At 44.3% G+C, this 24,961-nt stretch overlaps 1 protein-coding gene across 2 annotated transcripts in view; it reads right to left on the bottom strand.

Annotated features, from left to right (window-relative positions):
• Positions 1 to 24,961, bottom strand: part of tinagl1 (tubulointerstitial nephritis antigen-like 1) — a 103,819-nt gene that overhangs the window by 29,444 nt on the left and 49,414 nt on the right. For both annotated transcript variants that reach the window (XM_043717968.1, XM_043717967.1), the window contains exons 4-6: positions 18,180 to 18,269; positions 16,889 to 17,003; positions 3,529 to 3,652 (exon numbers count right to left, since the gene is read on the bottom strand). In XM_043717968.1, coding sequence (XP_043573903.1) covers positions 3,529 to 3,652; positions 16,889 to 17,003; positions 18,180 to 18,269 — 329 coding nt within the window. The remainder of the gene's footprint in view (positions 1 to 3,528; positions 3,653 to 16,888; positions 17,004 to 18,179; positions 18,270 to 24,961) is intronic.

The raw sequence follows: 24,961 nt of genomic DNA, 5'->3' as shown, positions 1-24,961 counted from the left end.
CACACCCCCACTCTGACACTGACTGATATCCCCCAGGCCCCACAATGATATCTCCCTACACTAGGCACTGTGACACTCACTGATATCCCTCACATCCCACATTCTGACACACACTGATATCCCCCACACGCTGCACTGTGACACACACTGATATCCCCCAGGCCCCGCACTGTGACACTCTCTGATAACCCCCAACAGTGAGCACTGTGACACTCAATGATACCCCCCACACGCCGCACTCTGACACTCACTGATATCCCCCAGGCCCTGCACTGATATCCGCCTATACTAGGCACTGTGACACGCACTGATATCACCCACTCCCCACTCTGTGACACTCACTGATATACCCCATACCCCGCACTGTGACACTCACTGATATCCCCCAAACCCCGCACTGTGACACTCCCTGATAACCCCCAACAGTAGGCACTGTGACACTCACTGATATCCCCCAGGCCCCACAATGATATCTCCCTACACCAGGCACTGTAACACTCACTGATATCCCTCACATCCCGCATTCTGACACACACTGATATCCCCCACACGCTGCACTGTGACACACACTGATATCCAGCACATCCTGCACTATGACACTCACTGATATCCTCCATACCACTGATGTCATACCCCTGTGACACTCGCTGATATCCTCCATACCCCGCACTGTGACACTCACTGATATCCTCCATACCCGGCACTGTCATACTCACTGATATCCGCCACACCCCGCACTGTGACACTCCCTGATAGCTCCCAGGACCCGCACTGTGACACTCCCTGATAGCCCCCAACAATGGGCACTGTGAAACTCAATGACATCACCCACACGACGCAATCTGACAATCACTGATATCCCCCTGGCCCTGCACTGATATCCGCCTACACTTGGCACTGTGACACTCACTGATATACCCCATATCCCGCACTGTGACACTCACTGATATCCCCCACACCCCGCATTGTGACACTCACTGAAATCACCCACACCCCGCACTGTGACACTCACTGACATCCTCCACACCCCGCACTGTGACACTCACTGATAACCCCCACACCCCGCACTGTGACAGTCACTTATATCCCCCACGCCACGCACTGTGACACTCACTGATATTCCCTTACAGTGGGCACTGTGACACTCACTGATATACCCCACACCCCGCACTGTGACACTCACTGATGTCCCCCCCACCCCGCACTGTGACACTCACTGATATCCCCCACACCCCACACTGTGACACTCCCTGATATGCCCCCACACCCCGCACTGTGACACTTACTGATATCCCCTACACCCCTCACTATAGCACTCACTAATATTCCCTACTCAGATTGGGAGAGTGGAGCTGAAGCAGAATTTGGGATTCACTGGATCAGGTCACATCTAGCTTTCTTTCTGATCAACTGCTCTTTAGTTAGTGGAAAATGCAAAGCATTTCATCAGGGGAGTGGGGAATTGACTGGTTGATGAGTATTTTCCATTTCATCGTAAACTAAAAAATTTTAACACATGAATTATTATACCTGCTCTAATATTTTAAAAAGTAACAATGAGTGGCTGTTGAATGCTATTTTCTTTCTTTAAGTATAATTTACTATTATTGGTAAATCCTGTGAAGTATTAACATGCTGCTATTAAAAAAAAACAAATCTCGTCCCAAGTGAGACTTAGAACAAAGTCATGAAAATAATTTCTAATCTTAGGACTTAAAATAATAGTGTGGGGGTTGGTGGTAGGTTTACTTAAAACTAGAGTGAGTCAAATAGGCAGATAAATACAGGCCAGTTAGTTTAACACCGGACACAGGGAAATTGTTAGAAGCTGCTGTATTTTGGAAAGACAATTCTTAGCAGGACTTATACGCTTAACGGTAAGTTAACTGGGGAGTGTTGCTGAACAAAGAGACCTTGGAATGCAGGTTCATACTATCTTGAAAGTGGAGTCGGTGGTAGATATGATAGTGAAGAAGGCATTTGGTATGTTTTCCTTTATTGGTCAGAGCATTGAGTATAGGAGTTGGGAGGTCATGTTGCAGCTGTATAGGACATTGGTTAGGCCACTGTTGGAATTAGATTAGATTAGATTACTTACAGTGTGGAAACAGGCCCTTCAGCCCAACAAGTCCACACCGCCCCGCCAAAGCGCAAGTCACCCATACCCCTACATTTACCCTTTACCTAACACTTCGGGCAATTTAGCATGGTCAATTCACCTGACCTGCACATCTTTTGGACTGTGGGAGGAAACCGGAGCACCCGGAGGAAACCCACGCAGACACGGGTAGAACGTGCAAACTCCACACAGTCAGTCGCCTGAGGCGGGAATTGAACCCGGGTCTCTGGCGCTGTGAGGCAACAGTGCTAACCACTGTGCCACCGTGCCACCCTATTGTGCAATTACGGTCTCCTTCCTATCGGAATGATGTTGTGAAACTTGAAAGGATTCAGAAAATATTTACAAGGATGTTGCCAGGATTGGAGGATTTGAGCTAAAGGGCGAGGCTGAATAGGCTGGGGCTGGAGGCTGAGGGGTGACTTATAGAAGTTTATAAATCATAAGGGGCATGGATAGCATAAATAGACAAGGTATTTTCCCTGGGTGGGGGAGTCTGAATTAGAGGGCGGAAGGGAAAAGATTTAAAAGGGACCTAAGGGGCAATCTTTTCACACAGAGGGAGGTACATGAATAGAATGAGCTGCCAGAGGAACTGGTGGACCCTTGTACAATTACAACATTCAAAAGGCATCTGGATGAGTATATGAATAGGAAGGATGTAGAGGGTTTGGACCAAGTGCTGGCAAATGGGATTACATTAATTTAGGATATCTGGTTGGCATGATGAGTTGGGTCTGTTTCCATGCTGTACATCTCTGAGACTCTATGACTATTATGAAAGTAGAGTACTTGGATAAATTCAAGGTACATCAGGCAGAATGGATTTAATTTTCCGAAAGGGAAGTCATATTTGACCAATGTATTAGAGTTACTTGAGGAATAACATAAAGTGTGCCCGAAAGGGAACCTTTGAATGTGCCTGTAGTTTGATTTCCAGAAACATTTGATAAGGTTCCATATAAAATGATACTGTGGAAACTAAAATTCATGGTGTATGGGGTAACTATTGGCATGGATAGAAGATTGGTTAGCTAGAAGGAAAAAGCAAGTGAGTGGGATAAACACATGAATAGATTATGAACAGTAAGATCTTGGGAAGTCCAGAAGATCAGAGGAACATCCGATACATCCACACTCCTCACAGCAATATCCCAATATACCTTATGCCCCTTCACTGTAACACTCTAATATGCCCCAATATGCCTTACGCTCCTCATTTTGATGCCTCATTAAGACCATAGTCTGATATACCCCATGCCCATCATTGTGATGATTCAATATACCCATACTCTGATATGCCCCATGCCCATCATTGTGATGATTCAATATACCCATACTCTGATATGCCCCATGCCCATAACTGTGATGCCTTAATATGCCCCATGCCCTCAGAATGCAGCTGTTACCTGCTGTAGAAAAGGCCCAGGAGGCTGCACAGTTGCCCTGGTCCAGAGGCTCATGGATCATCCCTGGCCATTTATGTGCTGCATTGAAGTATCGAGGCAGGAGGTCATTACTGTCCATTTTCATCTGAAAGCAAGAGGCAAATGCAGTTACTGGAACACGAACAGGTCATGACTTTGTTATTAAATAACTAGCCCAGATCATATTTATTATGGATTGGAACTGCTTTGATCCTTATCCCTTTATTTTTAATCTGTTCTGCAATGTGGTATCTCTGGCCCCAACAACAATATTGCCCATCCTAATTTGCCCTCAAAGTGGTGATTAAATCTCTGCATTCCTTGGTTAAAGAAATACTCAAAGTGCTATTAAGGAGGGAGTTACAGGATTTTGACCTAATGGCACTGGAAGAACAGCGATATGTTTGCGAGTCAGCAGGGCAGAATGGTGACTGGCTTGCAGGTGAACTTGCATGGGGACAGCATTACTGCATCGGCTGCTCTTGTCCTTGTTATGGTTTTTTAAAAGGTGCTGCTGATGGAGCCTTGGTCAGTTGTGATGGTGCATCTTGGCACAGTGGGGGCGGCATGGTGGCACAGTGGTTAGCACTGCTGCCTCACAGCGACAGAGACCCGGGTTCAATTCCCGCCTCAGGCGACTGACTGTGTGGAGTTTGCACGTTCTCCCCCTGTCTGCGTGGGTTTCCTCCGGGTGCTCCGGTTTCCTCCCACCATCCAAAGATGTGCAGGGTCAGGTGAATTGGCCATACTAAATTGCCCGTAGTGTTAGGTAAGGGGTAAATGTAGGGGTATGGGTGGGTTTCGCTTCGGCGGGTCGGTGTGGACTTGTTGGGCCGAAGGGCCTGTTTCCACACTGTAATCTAATCTAATCTAAATCTAATCTAAATCTAAATCTTGTAGGTGGTACACACTGTTGCAACAAAATATTTACTAGGATGCTACCTGGACTTGAAGGTTTGAGTAATAAGGAGCATTTAAAAAAAAAATCATTTTTTTGTGGGTTGCGGGCATTGTTGGCTGGCCAGCATTTATTGCCCATCCCTAGTTGCCTTTCAAGAAGCTGTCTTCTTGAACTGCAGTCCATCTGCTGTGGGTTGACTCACAATGCCATTAGGGAGGGAATTCCAGGATTTTGACCCAGTGACAGTGAAGGAATGGCAATATATTTTCAAGTCAGGATGGTGAGTGACTTGGAGAGAAACTTGAAGACGATGGTGTTTCCATATATCTGCTGTCCGTGTCCTTCTAGTTATGGTGGTTATGGGTTTGGAAGGTGCTGCCTGAGGATCTTTGGTGAATTTCAGCAGTGGATCTGGTACATAGTAGACACTACTGCTACTGAACGTCGGTGTGGAGGGAATGGATGCTTGTGGATGCTGTGCCAATCAAGCAGGCTGTTTTGCCCTGGATGCTGTCGAGCTTCTTGATTGTTGTTGGGGCTACATTCACCCAGGCAAATGGGGAATATTCCATCACACTCCTGACTATGCCTTGTCGATGGTGGACAGGCTTTGAGGTGTTAGGAGGAGAGTTACCCACCACCGTATTCCTAGTTATGACCTGCTCTTATAGCCACCGTGTTTATGTGGTGAGTCAAGTTGAGGTTCTAGTCAATGATGACCCCCAGGATATTGATATGGGGCAGTCATTAGATTGTCTCTTATTTGTGATGGTCATAGCCTGGCATTTGTGGAGCCTGGACAAAACATATTGCCAATTGTCAGCCCAAGCCTGGATATTAACAAAAAAGCCTGCAGATGCTGGATTCCAAGGTAGACAAGCAGGAGGCTGGAAGAACACAGCAAGCCAGGCAGCATCAGGAGGTGCAGAAGTCATGACGCTGCCTGGCTTACTGTGTTCTTCCAGTCTCCTACTTGTCAAACCTGGATATTGTCCAAATTTTGTTGTGTTTTAACATGGACTGATTGAGTATGCAAGGAATCGTGAATGGTGTTGAACATTATGCAATCATCAGCGGACATCCTCACTTCTGACCTTATGATGGAGGGAAGGTCATTGATTAAGCAGCTGAAGATGGTTGAGCCGAGGAGATTACTTTAAGGGACTCCTACAGAGATGTCCTGGAGCTGAGAGACTGACCTCCAATAACTGTGACCATCATCCTACATGTCAGGCATGACTCCAACCACCAGACAGTTTGACCCAATACCCATTGAGGTTGGCAAGGCGGAGACTTCTTTTCATGGAACATAGGAGACTGAGGGGTGACCTTGTAGAGGTCTTTAAAATTATGAGGCGTAGATAAGACAGATAGCCAACAGCTTTTCCCCATTCTAGAGGAGTCCAGAACTAGACAGCATTGGTTTAAGGTGAGAGGGGAGAGTTACAAAAGGGTCCGGGGGCAATTTTTTTTACACAGAGGGTTGTGAGGCTGACAGATGTGGTAGTGAAAGCAAGTAAAATTTTGTCATTTAAGAAACATTCGACAGGTACATAGATGGGATAAGCATGGAGGGATATGGACCAAACGCAGGCAAATAGGACTAGTTAAATTGTGAAAACTGGGCAGCATGGACAAGTTGGGTCAAAGGGCTGGTTTCCAGGCTATAGGCCTCTTTGACTCTAACTGTGGTGGAGAGAGTGAATGTTGAAGGTGGTGGATGTGGTGAAAAACTTGAGAGCTGCACTTAGAGGAGAAGCAGTGCAGGACAATGAAAGTATAGGGAAATTCCAATGCTGAAGATAGATAATGGCCTGAAGAATACTATATTTATCCTCAACAGTAGGAGAGACTGATTAGAATTAAAAAATAAAGCAATGCCCTTAAACATCTGGATGTATTCTACTGGCCACTGAATAATGAGATAGAGGAATAAATTTACACAGAAATTAAAAGGTGCAAAACTCAATAAAGTACCTGTAGTGAAAATGCAGATTATAGACAATGCTAGTAACAGTGTAAAGGGCAGAATGGGAAAAGAATTCCTACAGAGCATTCAAGAAAATTTTCCACAGCAGCATGTTTCTGGTTCAAGAATGGGAGTCACTGCTCGACCTGGCGACTGGGAAAGAAACGAAGTGACAGTTAGAGAACCTTTGTTGTACAATGATTATTAAATCAGAAGGTTTATGGTGACTACTGAAAGGACGAGGAACAATCAAGAGTTTGAATAATTAATTGGAGAAGTGCCAAGAACAGATCTGACCCAGATAAATTAGATTCAAAAGTCTGGCAGGGATAACTGCTATGGAACAATAGGCTGCCTTTAAACTGAAGATGGTTCAAGTGAAGTTGAGGTACATTCCCACAAGGTGGGAAAACAAAGCCAGAAGAGAATAGCAAAAGAAAGAGAGATGTAGCAGATAAATAGTGTGAATGACAGCAGATGGATGATACAACTGAGGGTCAGGTGGTATATTGAATGTTCACAGTTCTGGGGTTGGGGAGTACTGTGCAGAACATTGGAGGTGAACCAATTAGGGAGCAGAAAGGGAGTTTACATTGAAGTAGAAAGCATGGTTGTAGCCAGAAATAAATACTTTGCTTCAGTCTTCACCAAGGAAGATGATGTTACAAAAGACACAGTAAAAAGAAAACAAAAGGCATTTGTAAAAAATACGAAAGGCAGCTTTTTATATTTTAGTAAGTCAACTGGACGGGATCAGATGTATTAAAAAGACTCAAGGATGTTGTGAACATCTAGTTCATAGTTTAAATATTTTAGTACATTAATTTTAATAGTGAAAAATAAAAACTGTATAAAATGGGGAAACTTCAATTGAAGCAAGGTTGGAATCTGTTCCATGTAAAATGTTGGGGCTATACTCTATTAAGAAGTTAACATCTAGATAGACATGATGGTAAAGCAGCAAGTAAGCTCACTGGAAACACGATGTCTGGAGTCTTTGCAATTAAAGCAGCCCAGCAGGACAGTTCAATTTCTGGTTTGCCCTCAAATAGCCAAGCAAGCCAACTTGCACCAACTACTAAGTCACAAAACAAAGGGAAAAAACAAGACGGACAACCTGACATGGACTAGCAAAATTCAGCTCTGTCGACATTGCAAAGTCCTCCTTACTAATATCTAGCATTTAGTGCCAAAATTAGTAGGGCTCTCTCACAGACTACACCCCCCATCAACCCATCCTCCCCTCCAAGCACCTTCCCCTGTCAACACAAGAATTGCAAAACCTGCGCCCAACCTCCCCCTCACCTCCATCCAAGGCACCAAAGGAGCCTTCCACATCCATCTTCCACACACATCATTTACTGTATCCATTGTCCCCAATGTGGTCTTGTCTACATTCGGAAGACAAGATGCCTACTTGCAGAATGCTTCAGAGAACATCTCTGGGACACACACACGAAACAAACCCACCGCCCTGTGGCTGAACATTTTAACTCTCTCTCCTACTCCACTAAGGACAGGCAGGTCCTGGGTTTCCTCCATTCCCACTCCCTTGCCACCTGACACCTGGAGGAAGAATGCCTCATCTTCCACCTTGGGACCCTGCAACCACATAGGTGAAGGGCTTATGCTCAAAACCTCAATTCTCCTGCTCCTCGGATGTTGCTTGACCGGCTGTGCTTTTCCAGCACCACACTCTCGACCCTTCATCTTTTTATACAGCACCTTCCAAATCCATGCCCATGTCCATTAGGAAGGACAAGGGCAGCAGATACATGGGAACATCACCTCCTGCAAGTTCCCTGTCAAACTACTCCATATCCTGACTTGAAAATATATTGCCTTTCTTTCATGGTCGCTAGGTCAAAATTCTGGAATTCTTTCCCTAATGGCATTGTGGATCAACCTGCAGCAGGTGGACTGCAGCAGTACAAGAAGGCAGTTCACCACCACCTACTAACAGCTATTAGAGGTAGATAATTAATGTTGGCTTAGCTAGTGATGCCCACATCCTATGTACGTATTTTTTTTAAATGCCCTGGAGTGGGACCCAAACTCAGACCTTCTGGTTCAGAGGCAGGGCTTCTCCCCACTACATCAAAAGACTTCCTCAGTGGATAGCTTGCTAGCTTCTAAACCTAAAGTTTTGAGGGTTTGAGATGCAAGGGCTTAATCTAGGACAACACTCATCCTGCGGTACTGAGAGGGACTGCAGCACTGTTAAGGATGATAGCTTTTTGACGAAATGTTAAACTGAAATCCTATCTTCATGTGAAAAATTGCAGGGTTTATTTTGAACAGAAGCAGCTATTAGTTAATTGTGTAAATCAATACCTAAAATGGATATGTGCGCATTACATCTTTGATGTCTGCTGTTTCTGATATTTTCAATCAACCTGTTAGAGAGGTTATGACATATCTCTGGGGCAAGCAGGACCCGAAAACAAGCCTCCTGGCTCAGAGGTAGGGGCACTACTACTACACCACAGAAGTCCCAGCAGAACTTGTAATTACAAAAACAACCTGCCAGCAGTCGAACCCATGCCTCCAAGGAGACTAAGACAAAACCCAGTCTCTGAGACCACACAGCAATACAAACTGGTTACTGTGGGCTCTACATCTCAATGCTGTACTGTAACAAGTATTGTAATGATACTGTATTGCTGGTTATAAAATTCTGTGATGGCCTGAACACATTAAGGCTGCGATATTCTTTAGTGACGATGGTATGACCAGAAAGATCAAAAGCCTTCTTTCGCTGCATGGTTTATAAATATAAAGCCATTGTCTAAATTAGACTGCCCTTATTTCAAAACTGACAGAGTGAACAGCCTGAGTAGAACAAGACATTTTCTAACTCACCCAGATCATACTTGCTTTCTGTTTTGGTAAATAAACAAAGGCAGAGAAACATGGCATTGAGACAAAAGGAGAGGACAGTTCAGGAATGTGTATTAGCAGATTGTATAGGATACAGGGGTCATTTCTCGGTGTGTTTTAATGAATGATGTTAGGGATCACCCCCAATCAAGATTGAACCCTCATTGGAAATTTGGTTAGAAGCTTATGAAGTACGTCCACTTCATTTTAAAAACTTGCTGCAAAAATGACCAACAATGCACTTGAGTGTTAACCCTTTACTAGGAGGCACTCTGTTCTCTCAGAGGCATTATGGGTGCTCAACAAATTCCTCACATTTCTGCGTTAAGTTGTATAAGATTCCTCAGAGACTGAGCAGGTATTAATTTAGGAAGAAGTTCTGCAGTAACAGCGGGAGCAGTGAGATCAAGGACCAGGGGACTGCCGAGAGGGTAGGTTCATCCTTTAATAACTTATCTCTTGAATAGGCAGAGCACATACTGAACAGGAGTGGACACTGTACAGCTGACTAAGGGAAGCAATATATTTGTGTGGTTGCTTTACCCAAAACACGAGTTAAATTGTGTCTCCCATCCATCCTCTTCTTCTAAACAAAAACAAAAGGTTCTGTGCACCATTTGGTAAGGTTATTAGTTTTCCAATAGTCACTTTGGGAATTCAGAACAGTGGGAATGGATGTTAGGGCAGTTGAATGTTTCTCCTGCAGAATGTGGGAGGTGAGGGTCACCACTAGTGACCCCACTGACTTCATCTGCGGGAAGTGCACCCAACTTCCTCAGAAACAGCATTATGGAACTGGAGCTGGAGTTGGATGAACTTCAGATCATTTGGGAGGCAGAGGAGGTTACAGGTAGGTAGTCACACCTCAGGTACAGTAAGAAGGTAGATGGGTTACAGTCAGGGGACGGAAAGGGAGCCGGCAGACAGTGCAGGAATCCCCTGTGGCCGTTCCCCTCAATAACATACCATTTTGGATACTACTGGAGGGGATGACCTACCAAGGGAAAGCCATAGTGGCTCAGAAGGGAAGGGGGAAGAACAGAAAAGCGCTAGTGGCAGGAGACCCAATAGTTGGACGAACGGACAGGAGATTCTGTGACCATGAGTGGGACTCCTGGAAGGTATGTTGCCTCCCAGTTGCCAGGGTCCAGGATGTCTCTGACCAAGTCTACAAGATTCTGAATGGGGTGGGTGAGCATCCAGAAGTCCACCTCGGTACCAGCGACATAGCCAGGAAAAGGGATGAGGATGTAAAAAGTGATTTCGGGGAGTTAGGTTGGAAGCTTAAAAGCAGGACGAGCAGAGTAGTAATCTCAGGATTACTATGGTGCTAAGTGCTAGTGAGACGAGGAACAGGGTGCGAGTGCAGCTAAACTTGTGGCTACAGGGCTGGTGCAGGAGGGACGGCTTCAGATATGTAGACCATTGGGATACCTTCTGGGGAAGGTTGGACCTGTACATGGAGGACAAGTTGTACTTAAACTGGAGGGGCACCAATGTCCTGGGCGGAAGATTTACTAGAACTCTTTGGCACGGTTTAAACCAGTTTGGCCGGAGGATGGGAACCAGAGCTACAGATCAGAGGAGAGGGTAGTTGTTGAATGGGCAGAAATAGGATGCAGAGTCTGTCAGGAGGGATACACAGTTGATAAGGCAAAGGGATGGGTTAAAGTGTGTCTGTTTCAATGCAAGGAGTGTCAGGAATAAAAGTGATGAATGTAGAGTATGGATCAATACTTGGAACTACAATGTTGTGGCCATAACAGAGAGGTGAGTTTCACATGGGACAATGGCTGCTGGATGTTTCAGGGTTTAGATCTTTTAAAAAGAACAGGGAGGGCAGTAAAAGAGGAGGGGGAGGAACATTGTTAAGTAGAGAGTGCATAACAGCTGCAGAAAAGGAGGTTGTTGAGGAGGGTTTGTTTACTGAGTCAGTTTGGGTGGAAGTCAGGAACAGGAAAGCAGCAGAGAAATGGAAGGACAGATTGGACAGCAGATCTTGGCAAGGTGCAGATGTAACAGAGTTGTTGTTCTGGGTGACTTCAACTTCCCCAACATTGATTGGGGAATCTCCTTAGTGCAGATGGTCTGGATGGAGTCGATTTTATCAGGTGTGTCCAGGAAAGATTCCTGACTCAATATGTAGATAGTCTGACTGGGGAGGGGAGGCCATATTGGATTTGGTGCTCGGCAACAAGCCAAGCTAGGTGTCAGATCTCTCTGTGGGACAGCATTTCGGTGACAGTGACCACAACTGCCTCACCTTTACCATAGCCATGGAGAGGGTTAGGAACAGACAGTATAGCAAGGTATTTAATTGGGGGAGGGGAAATTATACTGCTATTAGACAGGAGCTGTGGAGGATAAATTAGGAACAATTATTCTACGGGAAATGCACTAAGGAATGTGGAGGCTATTTAAGGAGCACTTGTGAGTTTTGGATAATTTTATCTCACTGAGACAGACAAGGAATGGTAAGGTGAAGGAGCCTTGGATAACAAGAGAAGAGGGGCTTCTCGTCAAGAGGAAGAAGGAAATTTACTTAAGGCTGTGGAAACAAGGATCTGGCACAGCTTTAGAGGATTACAAGGTAGCTAGGAAAGAACTCAAAAATGGACTGAGGAGAGCTAGGAGCGGGCATGCAAAAGTCTTGGCAGGAAGGATTAGGGAAACTGAAGGCATTCTACACTTATGTAAGGAATAAGAGAATGATTAGAGAGAGGGTAAGGCCAATCAGGGAACTTGTGCCTGGAATCTGAAGAGGTAGGGAAAGCCCTAAATGAGTTTTTTGCTTCAGTATTCACTAGAGAGAGGGACCTTGCTGATAGTGAGAACACCGTGGACCAGGTTAATAGGCTTGAACAGATTGATATGCAGAAAGTGGATGTGCCGAAATTCTGGGAGTATCAAGATAGATAAGTCCCCAGGGCCAGACCAGATATATCCAAGGTTACTACGGGAAGCGAGGAATGAGATTGCTGCACCTCTGGCGATAATCTTTGCATCCTCACTCTCCACGGGAGTAGTACTGGCTGATTGGAGGGAGGTGAATTTTGTTCCTCTGTCCGGAAAGGGAATAAGGAAATCCCTGGGAATTACAGACCAGTTAGTCTTATGTCTATGGTAAGCAAGGTACTGGAAAGGATTTTGAGAGATAGGATTTATGACTTCTTGGAAAAACATAGTTTGATTAAAGATAGTCAGCATGGCTTTGTGAGGGGCAGGTCATGCCTCACAAGCCTTATTGAGTTCTTTGAGGATGTGATAGCACAAGTTGATGAAGATCGAGCGATGGATGTGGTGTGTATGGACTTCAGTAAGGCAAATGATAAGGTTCCCCACAGTAGGCTCATTCAGAAAGTTAGGAGATATGGGATACAGGGAAATTTGGCTGTCTGGATACAGAATTGGCTGGCAGAAAGAAGACAGAGGGTGGTAGTGGATGGAAAACGTTCCGCCTGGAGGTCGGTGACCAGTGGTGGTCTGCAGGGATCTGCTCTTGAGCCTGTGCTCTTTGTAGTTTTTATAAATGACTTGGATGAGGAAGTGAAAGGGTAGGTTAGTAAGTTTGCCGATGACACAAAGGTCGATGGTGTTGTTGGTAGTGTCAGCTGCTGTTATCAGCTACAACAAGACATTAACAGGATGCAGAGCTGGGCTGAGAAGTGGCAGATGGAGTTCAACCTGGATGAATGCGAAGTGATTCATTTTGAAAGGTTGAATTTGAATGCTGATTACCGGGTTAAAGACAGGATTCTTGGCAGTGTGGAGGAACAGTGAGATCTTGGGGTCCATGTACATAGATCCCTCAAAGTTGCCACCTAAGTTGATAGGGTTGTTAAGAAGGTGTATGGTGTTTTGGCTTTCATTCAGAGGGGGATTGAGTTTAAGAGCTGCAAGATTTTGTTGCAGCTCTATAAAACCCTGGTTAGACCACACTTGGAATATTGTGTCCAGTTCTGGTCACCTCATCATAGGAAGAATGTAGGTGCTTTAGACAGGGCGCAGGGGAGATTTATCAGGATGCTGTCTGAATTGGAGGGCTTGTCTTATCAAGAGAGGTTGAGTGAGCCAGGGCGTTTCACACAGGAGAGAAGAAGGAAGAGAGGTGACTTGATAGAGGTGTACAAGGTAATGAGAGGTATAGATAGAGTAGTTAGCCAGAGACTGTACCCCAGGGCAGGAATGGCTGTCATGAGGAGTCATAATTTTAAGGTGATTGGAGGAAGGTATAGGGGAGATGTCAGAGGTAGGTTCTTTACACAGAGATAGTAGGATGCGTGATATGCACTGACAGCAGTGGTAGTAGAGTCAGAGACAGTAGGGACGTTTAAGCAACTGCTGGACAAGAAATGGATGGCAGTAAATTGAGGGGTGTGTAAGTTAGGTTGATCTTAGATTGAGATAAAGGTTCGGCACAACATCGTGGGCTGAAGGGCCTGTACTGTGTTGTACCATTCTATGTTCTAAGAGTCTTTGTGATGCTGGAGGTTGGCGAACTTGTCAAAGTCCGAACTTGCGGTGTCATTGAAATAAGGCATTCAATTGTAAGAAAGAAGCACAAAGTCTTAATATATGTACAAAATCCAAGAATATACAAAGTACAATTACAAAGTCTTGTTTTTGCTGGAAATCTGAAATAGAAACAGCCCAAAATACTCAGCAACCCAGGCAGCATCTGTGGAGAGTGTAAGCAAAAGTGACAGAGAGAGAGAGAGAGACAGAGACAGAGAGACACAGAGACAGAGAGAGCGAGACAGACAGAGAAAGCGACAAAGAGACACACAGACAGACAGAGAGACACGGAGAGAGACACACACATACACGCATGCACAAACACAGAGAGAGAGAGAGACAAACAGGGAGAGAGAGACACACACAGATGTAGACACACAGAGGGAGAGAGAGAAAAAGACACAGAGTGATGTACACAGAGAGAGAGAGACAGACACAACACAGAGAGAGAGAAAGAAAGAGACACAAAGAGTGAGAGAGACAGAGACAGAGACAGAGAGTGACAGACTATCACAGAGACAGAGGTAAATTAAAAGGGATCATGAATCCCAGCCTGATGTGGTTTTCTCCTGCTGGAGTCAGATGATTGTGAGGATGGCATTTTGAGCGCCATCTCAACAAATCCGTGATATTTGGGTGTAACAACCAGCAGGGTCTGTATAGGAGGACAAATGGGAGTTCAGATTATTGCTATCTAAGAACAGACAACACAGGTGACTGCTGGGAATTTTCCACAAATGTATGTACTAAACTGGGATATTTGGCTACTGGCCCAGAGAGAGGGCTAGAAATTGGCAATGACTGCCCTGGGAAGTCATGGAGGGGAAATTACATTCTGTACGAAATTAAAAATGGGATAAAACTGGGCACAGTGGCTCTGTAGTTAGCACTGCTGCCTCACAGGGCCAGGGACCAGAGTTTTATTCCACTTCAGGCAACTGTCTGTGCGGACTTTGCACATTCTCCCCGTGTCTGCATGGGTTTCCTCCGGGTGCTCCGGTTTCCTCCCATAGTCGAACGATGTGCAGGTCAGGCGGACTGGCCATGGGAAATTGCCCATAATGTCCAGGTGGATTGGCTGTAGGAAGTGTAGGGTTATGCAGATAGGGTGTGTCTGGGTTGAATGCTCTTTGCAGGGTTGGTTCTGATCCCTTCGTGTGTGTGTGTGAGAGTGTGTGTGTTTTTTCTCTCTCTTTCTGGAGAGTTTGGTGACTTAAGTCATAGAGATGTACAGCATGGAAACAGACCCTTCAGTCCAACCTGTCCATGCCAACCCAATCGAGCCCCATCTGCCAGCACCTGGTCCATATCCCTCCAACCCCTTCCTATTCATATACCCATCCAAATACCTTTTAAATGTTGCAATTGACCAGCCTCCACCACTTCCTCTGGCAGCTCATTCCATACACGTACCACCCTCTGTGTGAAAAAGTTGCCCCTTAGGTCTCTTTTATATCTTTCCCCTCTCACCCTAAACCTATGCCCTCTAGTTCTGGACTTCCCCACCCAAGGGAAAAGACTTTGTCTATTTATCTTATCCATGCCCCTCATAATTTTATAAACCTCTATAAGGTTTATAAACCTCAACCTCCAATGCTCCAGGGAAAACAGCCCCAGCCTATTCAACCTCTCCCTGTAGCTCAAACCCTCCAGCCCTGGCAACATCCTTGTAAATCATTTCTGAACCCTTTCAAGTTTCACAACATCTTTCCGATAGGAAGGAAACCAGAATTGCACGCAATAATCGAAGTGGCCTAATCAATGTCTTATACAGCCGCAACATGACCTCCCAACTTCTATCCTCAATACTCTGACTAATAAAGGACTTGATGGGCTGAATGGCCTGCTTCCACACTGTAGTGATTCTGTGATTTAGAACTAGCCAGAAATATGCCCATATGTGTTTGTCAGAGGATTCCCCAGGATACAAAATGGGATGATTTTACAAATGCATAGACCAAACCCTGTATGACCACATACACCATGACACAGTAGCAGTGGTATTAGGTTTATCCAGAACCCAGCTGCCAGAGTGGTGTCCTTTCCAACTTCAGAAATTACTTGTATTTCAGCCATCAGCCATAAAGGTGGAAAGCAGGGATTGACACGGGTGAGGCCAGTGGGGTGTAGTAAAAGACATATGTTGAATGATTTACGAACCTCAGTTTACGAAGCAGGACCATTCACAGTCAATACCCTTGATTTGGAGAATAAACTCAGATTTTTAACCCAATAGACCTTGGGTAAAGTTAATTTGGACAGTTGGCAAAATGCCAAAGTGAGAATAAAAGAAAGCTAGGCAGACCAACACCTGGCAATGCCAAGACTATAAACATGATCATCTGGGAAAAATAGATGATGATGGTAGGCAATGGAATAGGACCCTGTGGATGATCTATTACCAGTGGATGATTGAACAGTCAAGGGAGAACCTTGAGCAGGCTAAGTAGGGACTGATCCTGTCTTGGATCAGTGACAAGCAGATAGAGCACTTGTGCTGCAAAAAGAGACATCTCAATATTCCAAGTTGTCAATGACAGCGATGGACTGGTTTAACAAAGATTGTGGGAACCCCAGGAAATGGCATGGGGATTATACTGGAAATCAGATCAAAAATCACTGAAGCATTAACCTACATTGTAGGGTTACAAAGTGTTATTGTACAGCAGCAGGATGCCATTCAGCCCATCAAATCTACATATAGCAAACCAATTTCCATGCTTCATCCCAAAGTCATGCTGGTTTCTTTCCTTCAGTTTCCTAACCAATTTCATTTTGAAGTCACTGATTATCTCCACATTCACTACACTCAAAGGCAGTCACGTTCTACAGTAATACCATTTGTTGTGTAAAAAAAGGTTCTGTCTGATACCCCTAGTATTTTTCTGTGTCTTATAGTCCTTGCACCATCAGTTAATGGAGGCAGTTATCCTGGTTTCCTTTATCCAAACTGATAAAATCTCATCCACCTCTATCACATTTCCCTTCAACCTCCTTTGCTACAATGGAGTTCAACCCCTACATGTGCTGCCATGTTTATGTGCCATTGCTCCATCTACCACAAGACATGGCCTTACATTAAGTTCATTCATGTTCATCACTGTGCTTGAAGGTCGCCTGGTACCCAATCGGTATCGGATTCCTTCATCCAGAGTCAATCCCCAGAACTGGCTGTAGTTTGAAGCCCTCCATCTGGTCACAGAAAGATAGAAGGTAAGACCGACACATGAGAAAGCCAGGTTTAACCATGCTCAGTGCCTGAAAAAACTGTGGATGAGAATTAAACCAAGTTTGTCACCCACACCCTGCAACCACCTATGTCATGAATATTTAACAATGCTGACTGCCCCATGTGAGCACAGAGAAACACTGTGATGGGAAACAAATACTCCCCTAAAGTGGGCAGTATCAGACCAGCTGTTTATTGCCCATGATATACTTGCTTCCTATCTAACTGGTTCAATATTGTCCATTTTAAACTGCCATCAAACATTAAAATTTCCCCTGAAAGAACAAATACATTAAATCAATGAGTCATCATTAGATGACACCGGGTTTGGGTTTTAAAATGATCAGAGACTTGTAATATTATTAAGATGATCATTTAGTAATATTGTATGTGTTATTACACCGGGGCTGGCATGCTCAAACACAGAATATGGACTACTCCTAGTGTCAGAATGAGTAGCCTGAACAACTCACTCTCAGAGCAACAAAACAGATTCACCCACTGGGTGTCATCAGGTACAGCTCACTAGTGAAGACTCTAATACTGAGCAACCTATATGTGGCTCTGCGAATGGAAAGGAGTTGTCTCTGGGAGCAACGGTATCAGGTTGAGTCTGGTCAGTGCTTGGCTGGGACAAGTTTTAATCAGCACTGGATTAGAGGAATTGCTTCGCATTAAGTGTGGAGCAGAAGGAACACTTGCTTTGTTGGAGGAGGTCTGCAGCTGTCCCATTACGGACCAATCGGTTAGGCCACACACAGCGAGACCTGCTTTCCCTGACTGGAACGAGTCTGGTGCCAGCTAAATTTTGGACAGCCCAATTTGCACAGCAGCCTCCCAAGATTCTGTGTGCAGATTAATTTCCCTGTAACAATATGGCAGGTGGTGTGTTATACATACACCTTCCCTCCTTGCCATATTGGAGCTAATGTATCTATGAGTGGCACTGTAAAGCAGAACTCACATGGACTTCAGTAACACTGCTCCAGCACACATACACACGCACACACAAACACATGAGTAACATGGATCCAGCAGACACAAGCATATTTCAAAGAGTTATAGTACACTGATGTGTGGATGAGATTGTGTCCTTGCAGTCAGGTCTATGTGAGACTTTGCTGAAGGATGACACTTACCCATAATTTCCTTGATTAATGATGTCAATCATTTCCTGGTTGATGAGACAAACGTGCTGCTCACAATCCCATTGGCCACTGCTGCAAGTGCTGAAAAATCACACACCATTAAAGCCATTATACAATCCAAAACAGATCAGAACCCTGTCTGCAGCACTGCAGTGGGACAGTGTTACTGTCTACATGAATAATTGTAATAAAAATTATCACACAGCAGTTGCCCTAAATTTAAAGAATAAATGAGGCCTGTAGAAGAGAAGCTCAAACTCTCTGGATATCAAACATGAGCCTAATTGAAGTGCAGTCAATCAGTTTTCTCTCAAACCTGTTTACACTGTGAACTGGATTTGCACCAAGTATCTGCAATCCAACAGGGCATAGATCCAGCTGTAAATCATTTCCCTCTGCTTGCAGCTTCCAGTGAATCCCTGGTACGCTGTGTTGAACAAGGAGGACTACAGGGTCACTCAGACCCAGGAAAAGCGTCTCTATTGAAGTTTTCCTGTTCACTGATGAAACCTGTTGAGTATCACTTCTCTTAGAAGTGTTTGCATTAAGGTATTAGCCATGGTAGAGATTACATCGGTCATATTTCATACTTGTAATGACTGGTGGAATAGTGGGGTTTGATTTCCAGAACATTCTTCACATTGGAGTCATGACAATGCTGAATTATCAGATGGGATGCTAATCTAAGGTCTTCGCCGTACCTCAGCTGTGTGCAAAAACATCCAAAGAAGAGCAAAGGACATATCTCTGCAGTCCTTCTCAATATTCATCACAAAAGCCTATTATCTGATCATTATTCGACTGCTGTTTGATAGAGAAATTGCTGTATGTAAATTGGATGCAGTGTTTCCTATGTCACAGACCACACTGTAGTTCAGCTGTGAGCTGCTTTGGGACATGTTGAACTTATGATAGGCACAATGGAAACACAAAATTTTAATTCTGTCTCTCTGCTCTCCCTGTCTTATAACAGCAAACTCAGCAGAGAGCAGGACTAACCAAGTGCATCACATGTACTTCTAGTCAGCCACACACACACACTGCAGCTTTAATCATATTTAAGCCATTTCAGACCAACAGGACAAAAAGCCCTTTCTAAAAATGTTAAACTCCTCCAAATAATTACACTCCTGTTTGACATTTGCTGCTCTTTGATTCTTTCGATGAAGTCACTAAGTGAATGATTACAGGGTCAGTGCGGTACAAAGCTGAACAAATTGACTTGTTTATGGAGAGCCTGATCCTCAGGGGTTGTTTCTGACCAGCTACTAATCAACTGTATGTGTGAAACAAAGCAACTTGACATTCACAGCCATCGGTTCCATAGGAATGTCGGACACTCTAGGCTGGATTTTACCCGGAGAAATAGGCCTTGCTCCCCCAGTACCAAAGAGAAGACAATCGCGAGCCCACTGACTGAGAATGCACTGCCTTGCTCTGAGAATGCACAGACAACAGCCTGGATTATTTCAGAGAGTTCCCTTGGGCCCATCTGGGAAGAAGTCCCAGTCTAGAAAACTGTCAGCTTAAACAATTGGCTTGCAGTTCTGTAGTCCCAGCAGCGCCACACTCAAGAAGTGGCCATTGCTGGGACTGCAGGCAAGCTATCCAGGGATGCGGGAATATGAACTTGAAGGTGGCGGCAGTGGGTGGGGAGAGATCACCAGATGATATGGAATTAGTGACCGTTATGGACACAATAGCTTGGTCGGCAGGCTTGATTACAAAATGACACTTGGATCTGAGGGCATGGAGTGCCGTCAGTTCAGAGGGAAATGGGTTTGAATGGGTGATTGGGGTAGGGTGGAGGGAGGGTGCAGAGAAATTAAGGGATCACACGCCAAACCTTGTCATCACATGGGTTGCTACGACAAACATCCCATTGTCAACTACTAATGATTGTAATTAGCAGCTATTGATTCTTCCAGGCTGACCTTTACCCATTCCCTCATCTGTCTAAGTGTTTTTTCTCTCTCGCACGGCTTCTTCTCCACCTATCATTTACTTCTACCTCCCCTTCTCCAATCCCAATTTCAGCATGTACTGTACACCAACCTTTTCTGAGCTACAATCAGTTCTGAAGAAGGGTCACTAGTCTTGAAACATTGACTCTGTTTTCGCTCAATAGAAGCTGGGGGGAGCATCTGCTGAGTTTTCCCAGCAATTTCTATTTTTGTTTCTGATTTCCCAAATCTGCAGTTCTTTTGGTTTTTTTGTTTAGGGATAATTTTGTTAAGTATTAACTATGATAGTTTTAGTATGCAAATTAGGGTTAAAACAAAATTCCAAAAATTACATGCAGAGAGTGTTTTTCACCTATATAACAGACAGGCAGTGCTGGCCCGAATATTCTAAACGATCCTGAGCAGGTGGAAGGTGTATCAGTAGGGGAGTATTTTGGAGATAGTGACCATAGCTCAGTTAGATTCAGGATAGTTATAGAACAGGATAAGGATGGGCTAGGAATAAACGTTCTCAACTGGGGAAAGGCTAATTTTATTAAGGTATGATTTGGCCAAAGCGGACTGGGAGCAGTATCAGAGTAGGGGGGAGCATTTAATGATAAAGAATGAGTACACAGAGTAAATAGTTCCTGTAAAGATTAGAGGGAAGGATCAAGACCAGAGAGCCCTGGATGCCAAAAGGATACAAAGTTTAGGTCTAAGAAAAGCTTATGGCAGATATTGAGAGCTCAATATGGCTGATACTCCGGGAGGAGTAGAAACAGTGAAGGGAGGAAAAGGAAATTAGGAAAGCTAAGAGTGGACAAGAAAGCATTGATGGATTGGATACATAGGTTCTATATCCACTGGAGTTTAGAAGAATGAGAGATGATATAATTGAAACATCTAAGATCCTGATGTCTCTGGATTGGATGGACACCAGGAAGATATTTCCTCTCATGGGGACTAAAAACAAGGGCACACTGTTTTAGGTAAAACCTTTTCTTCCCAGAGAGTCGATTGTCTGTGGAATCCTTTTCCCTGGAGGACAGTATAGATAGAGTCACTGAATTTATTTAATGCTGAGTGAGTTAGATTTTTGATTTATAAGGGGCAGACAGGAAGATCAGCCACAATTTTAACGAGTGATGGATCAGGCTCAAAGGACAGAATGGCACTAAAGCTGCTCCTAAATGAAAATCTCAGCTCCATATTTAAGTGCCAGGGCAAACATCTTTAAGGGCAAATGATCCTCCCCCCCATCCCTTGCCTAAATAATGAGAAACTCCACCAGATTAAGTGCTAATCAGTTGTCCTGCCCTATCCTCACAATTCTCAGTGACAGTTAGCTGTCTAACGGCAGTCATTCTTTACAGCAGAGGGCTGTCGAGGCTGGGTCAGTAGGATTATAGAATCTTATAGAGTGGAAGCAGGCCATTCAGCCCATTGAGTCCACACCTATCCTCCGAAGATCATCCTACACCCCTACCCTATCCCTGTAACCCTGCAATTCCCATGGCCAATCCACCTAGCCACCAAAGTAAATATAATCATGGCCTAGGGTGATAGTTTTAATCAGTAAGGGAATCAAGGGCTGGGGAAAACAGCAGGAAGGTGCAATTAAGGATTATCAGAGACATGATCTCAGTGAGGGATGGGCTGAATGTCCATTTCTGTTCCTGTGTCTTATGGTCCACGCCAGGCTGCTGCACTAACATCCAGTTGAAGGATTCTTATTCACCATTTTAGCCTCAGGCAGAGACATTTTAAAACTTGAAATTGTGTAAATTGCAATCAAATTTGATTGCATTCTTTGAAATGTTACAGTTTAGTTTGCAGCAGTTGCAAGGTTCTGGGTTATGGTCTCGCTTCAGGATTTGAGTATGACAATCCCTTTTGATGCTCCCAGTAATGCACTACCAAAGATACAGGGGGCTATAAAAAGGTCTCCTGATAGCATTCTGAAGAACGGGCGTTATGACGCTGGTGCCCTGGCAATATCTATCCCTCAGTCTCGGGAGAAGCATTTTGTCTAGTTGGTATGACATTGTAATTTGTGGGAGCTTCCTGTGCCTAAACTGGCCACGTTTCTTTCATTACAAGAGTGACTAGACTTCAAAAACTATTTATTTGGCCCTAAAACAGTTTTGCTTGGTGATCTTGACAGGCACAATATACATAAAACCCCCTTCTTCCTCCTTTGTAAATAAAAAAACAGCAAGTTTCAGCTACAGTGGAGAGGCATTTGACAGGGCTGGCAACAGGAAAGATACAGACTGAATCATAGGAGATAGCTAACAAGTCTGCTGGGAACGCTTTTACACAGAGCAAAGGGGGGGAGAAAAGACCCTCCAGAGACTAATAAAACTGGGAAAGAAATTCTGATGTCCTTCTTAAATGGGACATTTTTAGACCGTGTCCCTCAATTCTAATCTCTCCCATAAGGAAAAGCATAATTTCAGCATCCCAAGTGCTCAAGTCCCCTCAGGGTCTCATGTCTCAAGAAGAACAACTCTCATTCTTCTAAACTCCAATGGATTTAGGCTCGACTTATTCAACCTTTCCTCACAAGGTAACTCCACAGGAACTAGCCAGGGGAACCTTCTCTCTACTGCTTCTAAACACAATTATAGCCTTTCTTAAATAAGGAGATTCAGACTGTACACAGTACTCTAGATATTGTCACACCAATGTCCTGCACAACTGTCCCAAAACATTCATACTTTTATATTCCATTCCCCTTGCAATAGACAACAGCATTCCATTCACTTTCCAAAACATTTACTTTATATATAGAATAATTTGAGTTTCATGGACCAGGTCACCCAGATGCCCCTGTACCGCTCAGTTGTAAATTCTCTCCTTTTAAAAAATATGCTGTTTTTGTATTCCTCCTGCCAAATTGGTAAATTCACATTGTACTACTTCTGTCAAATCTGCCCATTCACAAGCTCGGTCTATCCTTTTGTAGACTCTTTGTGTCTTTTCACAATTTACTTTCCTACCTATCTTGGTGTCATCAGCAAATTAGCATCCAGACATCTGGTCTCTTCACCAAAATCATTAACATTGACTGTAAATTGTGGAGGTTCCAGCACAGACCCAGTGGTACTCAACTGGTTACCAATGTGTAAATGATCGATTTCAAACACTGCTTTTCCCTATCTAACCAATCCTCAATCCATGCTTATAATGTTAGATTAGATTACTTAAAGTGTGGAAACAGGCCCTTCAGCCCAACAAGTTGACACCGACCCGCCAAAGCGCAACCCATCCAGACACATTGCCTACATTTACCCCTTAACCTAACACAATGGGCGATTTAGCATGGCCAATGCACCTACCCTGCACATTTTTGGACTGTGGGAGGAAACCGGAGCAAACCCACGCAGACACGGGGAGAATGTGCAAACTCCACACAGAGAGTCGCCTGAAGTGGGAATTGAACCCGGGTCTCTGGCGCTGTGAGGCAGCAGTGCTAACCACTGTGCCACTGTGCTGCGTTACTTCAGATACCATGGGCTCCTATTTTATTTAATAATATGTGGCATCGTTGGTCAGGCCTCTTGTGCAGTACTGTGTCCAGTTCTGGTCAACCTGTTATAGAAAGGATATTGTCACATTGGAGAGGGCTCAGAAGACATTTACAAGAAAATTGCTGGGAATGGAAGGTTTGAGTTATAGGGACAGGTTTAATAGCCTGGGACTTTATTTACTTGACTGTAAGAGGTTGTCAGGTGACTTCTTACAGGTTTTGAAAAACATGAGGGCTATAGATTCAATGAACGCTGGTATCTTTTCCCTATGGGGGCATATTTTAAAAAGGACATGAAGGTAAGTTTTTTTTAACACAGAGTGATTCATGTGTTGATTGAACTTCCAGAGGAAGTGGTGATACAGGTACAGTCACAATGTTTAAAAGACATTTGGATAAGTTCATGAATAATAAAGGTTCAGAGGGTTATGAACCAAGTGCAGGCAGGTGGGACATGTTTAGTTTGGGATCATAGTTGGCATGGACTAAGTGAACCAAAGAGTCTGTTTCTGTGCTGTATGATTCTATGATATTGACTGTGATGAGGATTGTCAACGGATACAGCAGGATATAGGTCAGTTGGAGGCATAGGCAGAAAAATGGTAGGTGGAGTTAAATCTGGACAAATGTGAGGTGATACATTTTGGAAGGTCAAGTACAGGTGGAATTTATACAGTGAATGGCAGAACCCTTAGGAGTATTGATATGCAGAGGGATCTGGGTGTGCAGGTCAACAGACAAGGGAGCACAGGTATACAAGGGAGTAAAAAAGACTTATGGAATGCTTGCCTTCATTGGAAGGGACATGAGCATAAGGATTGGCAAGTTATGCTGCACTTTTATAGAACTTTAGTTAGGCCATTGGAATATTGCTTTACAGTTCTGGTCACCACATGACCAGAAGGATGTGGATGCTTCTACAAGGGTACAGAAAAGGTTTACCAGGATGTTGTCTGGTATGGGGGGTTTTAGCTATGAAGGAAGGTTGGATAGACTGGATTTATTTTCACTGGATCGCAAGAGGTTGAGGGGTGACCTGGTAGAAGTTTATAAGATTGTGAATGGCATGGACAGTGAACGTATCAGGAGTCAATTACTAGGGAACACAGGTTCCACGTGCGAGAGGGGAAGCTTCAAAGAGACGTGTGAGGCATGTTTTTCACACAAAAGGTGGTGAGTGCCTGGAACACATTGCCAGAGAAGGTGGTAGAAGCAAACATAATAGCAGCATTCAAAAAGAACCTGGAAAAATACATAAAAATGAAGGGATTAGAGGGATGTGGGGCCTGTAAATG

Source organism: Chiloscyllium plagiosum, chromosome 27 (assembly GCF_004010195.1).
Source record: "Chiloscyllium plagiosum isolate BGI_BamShark_2017 chromosome 27, ASM401019v2, whole genome shotgun sequence".
Classification (NCBI taxonomy): Eukaryota; Metazoa; Chordata; class Chondrichthyes; order Orectolobiformes; family Hemiscylliidae; genus Chiloscyllium; species Chiloscyllium plagiosum.
The sequence above is the reverse complement of the archived record's forward strand: the minus strand, read 5'-3'. Positions and strand labels throughout refer to the sequence as shown.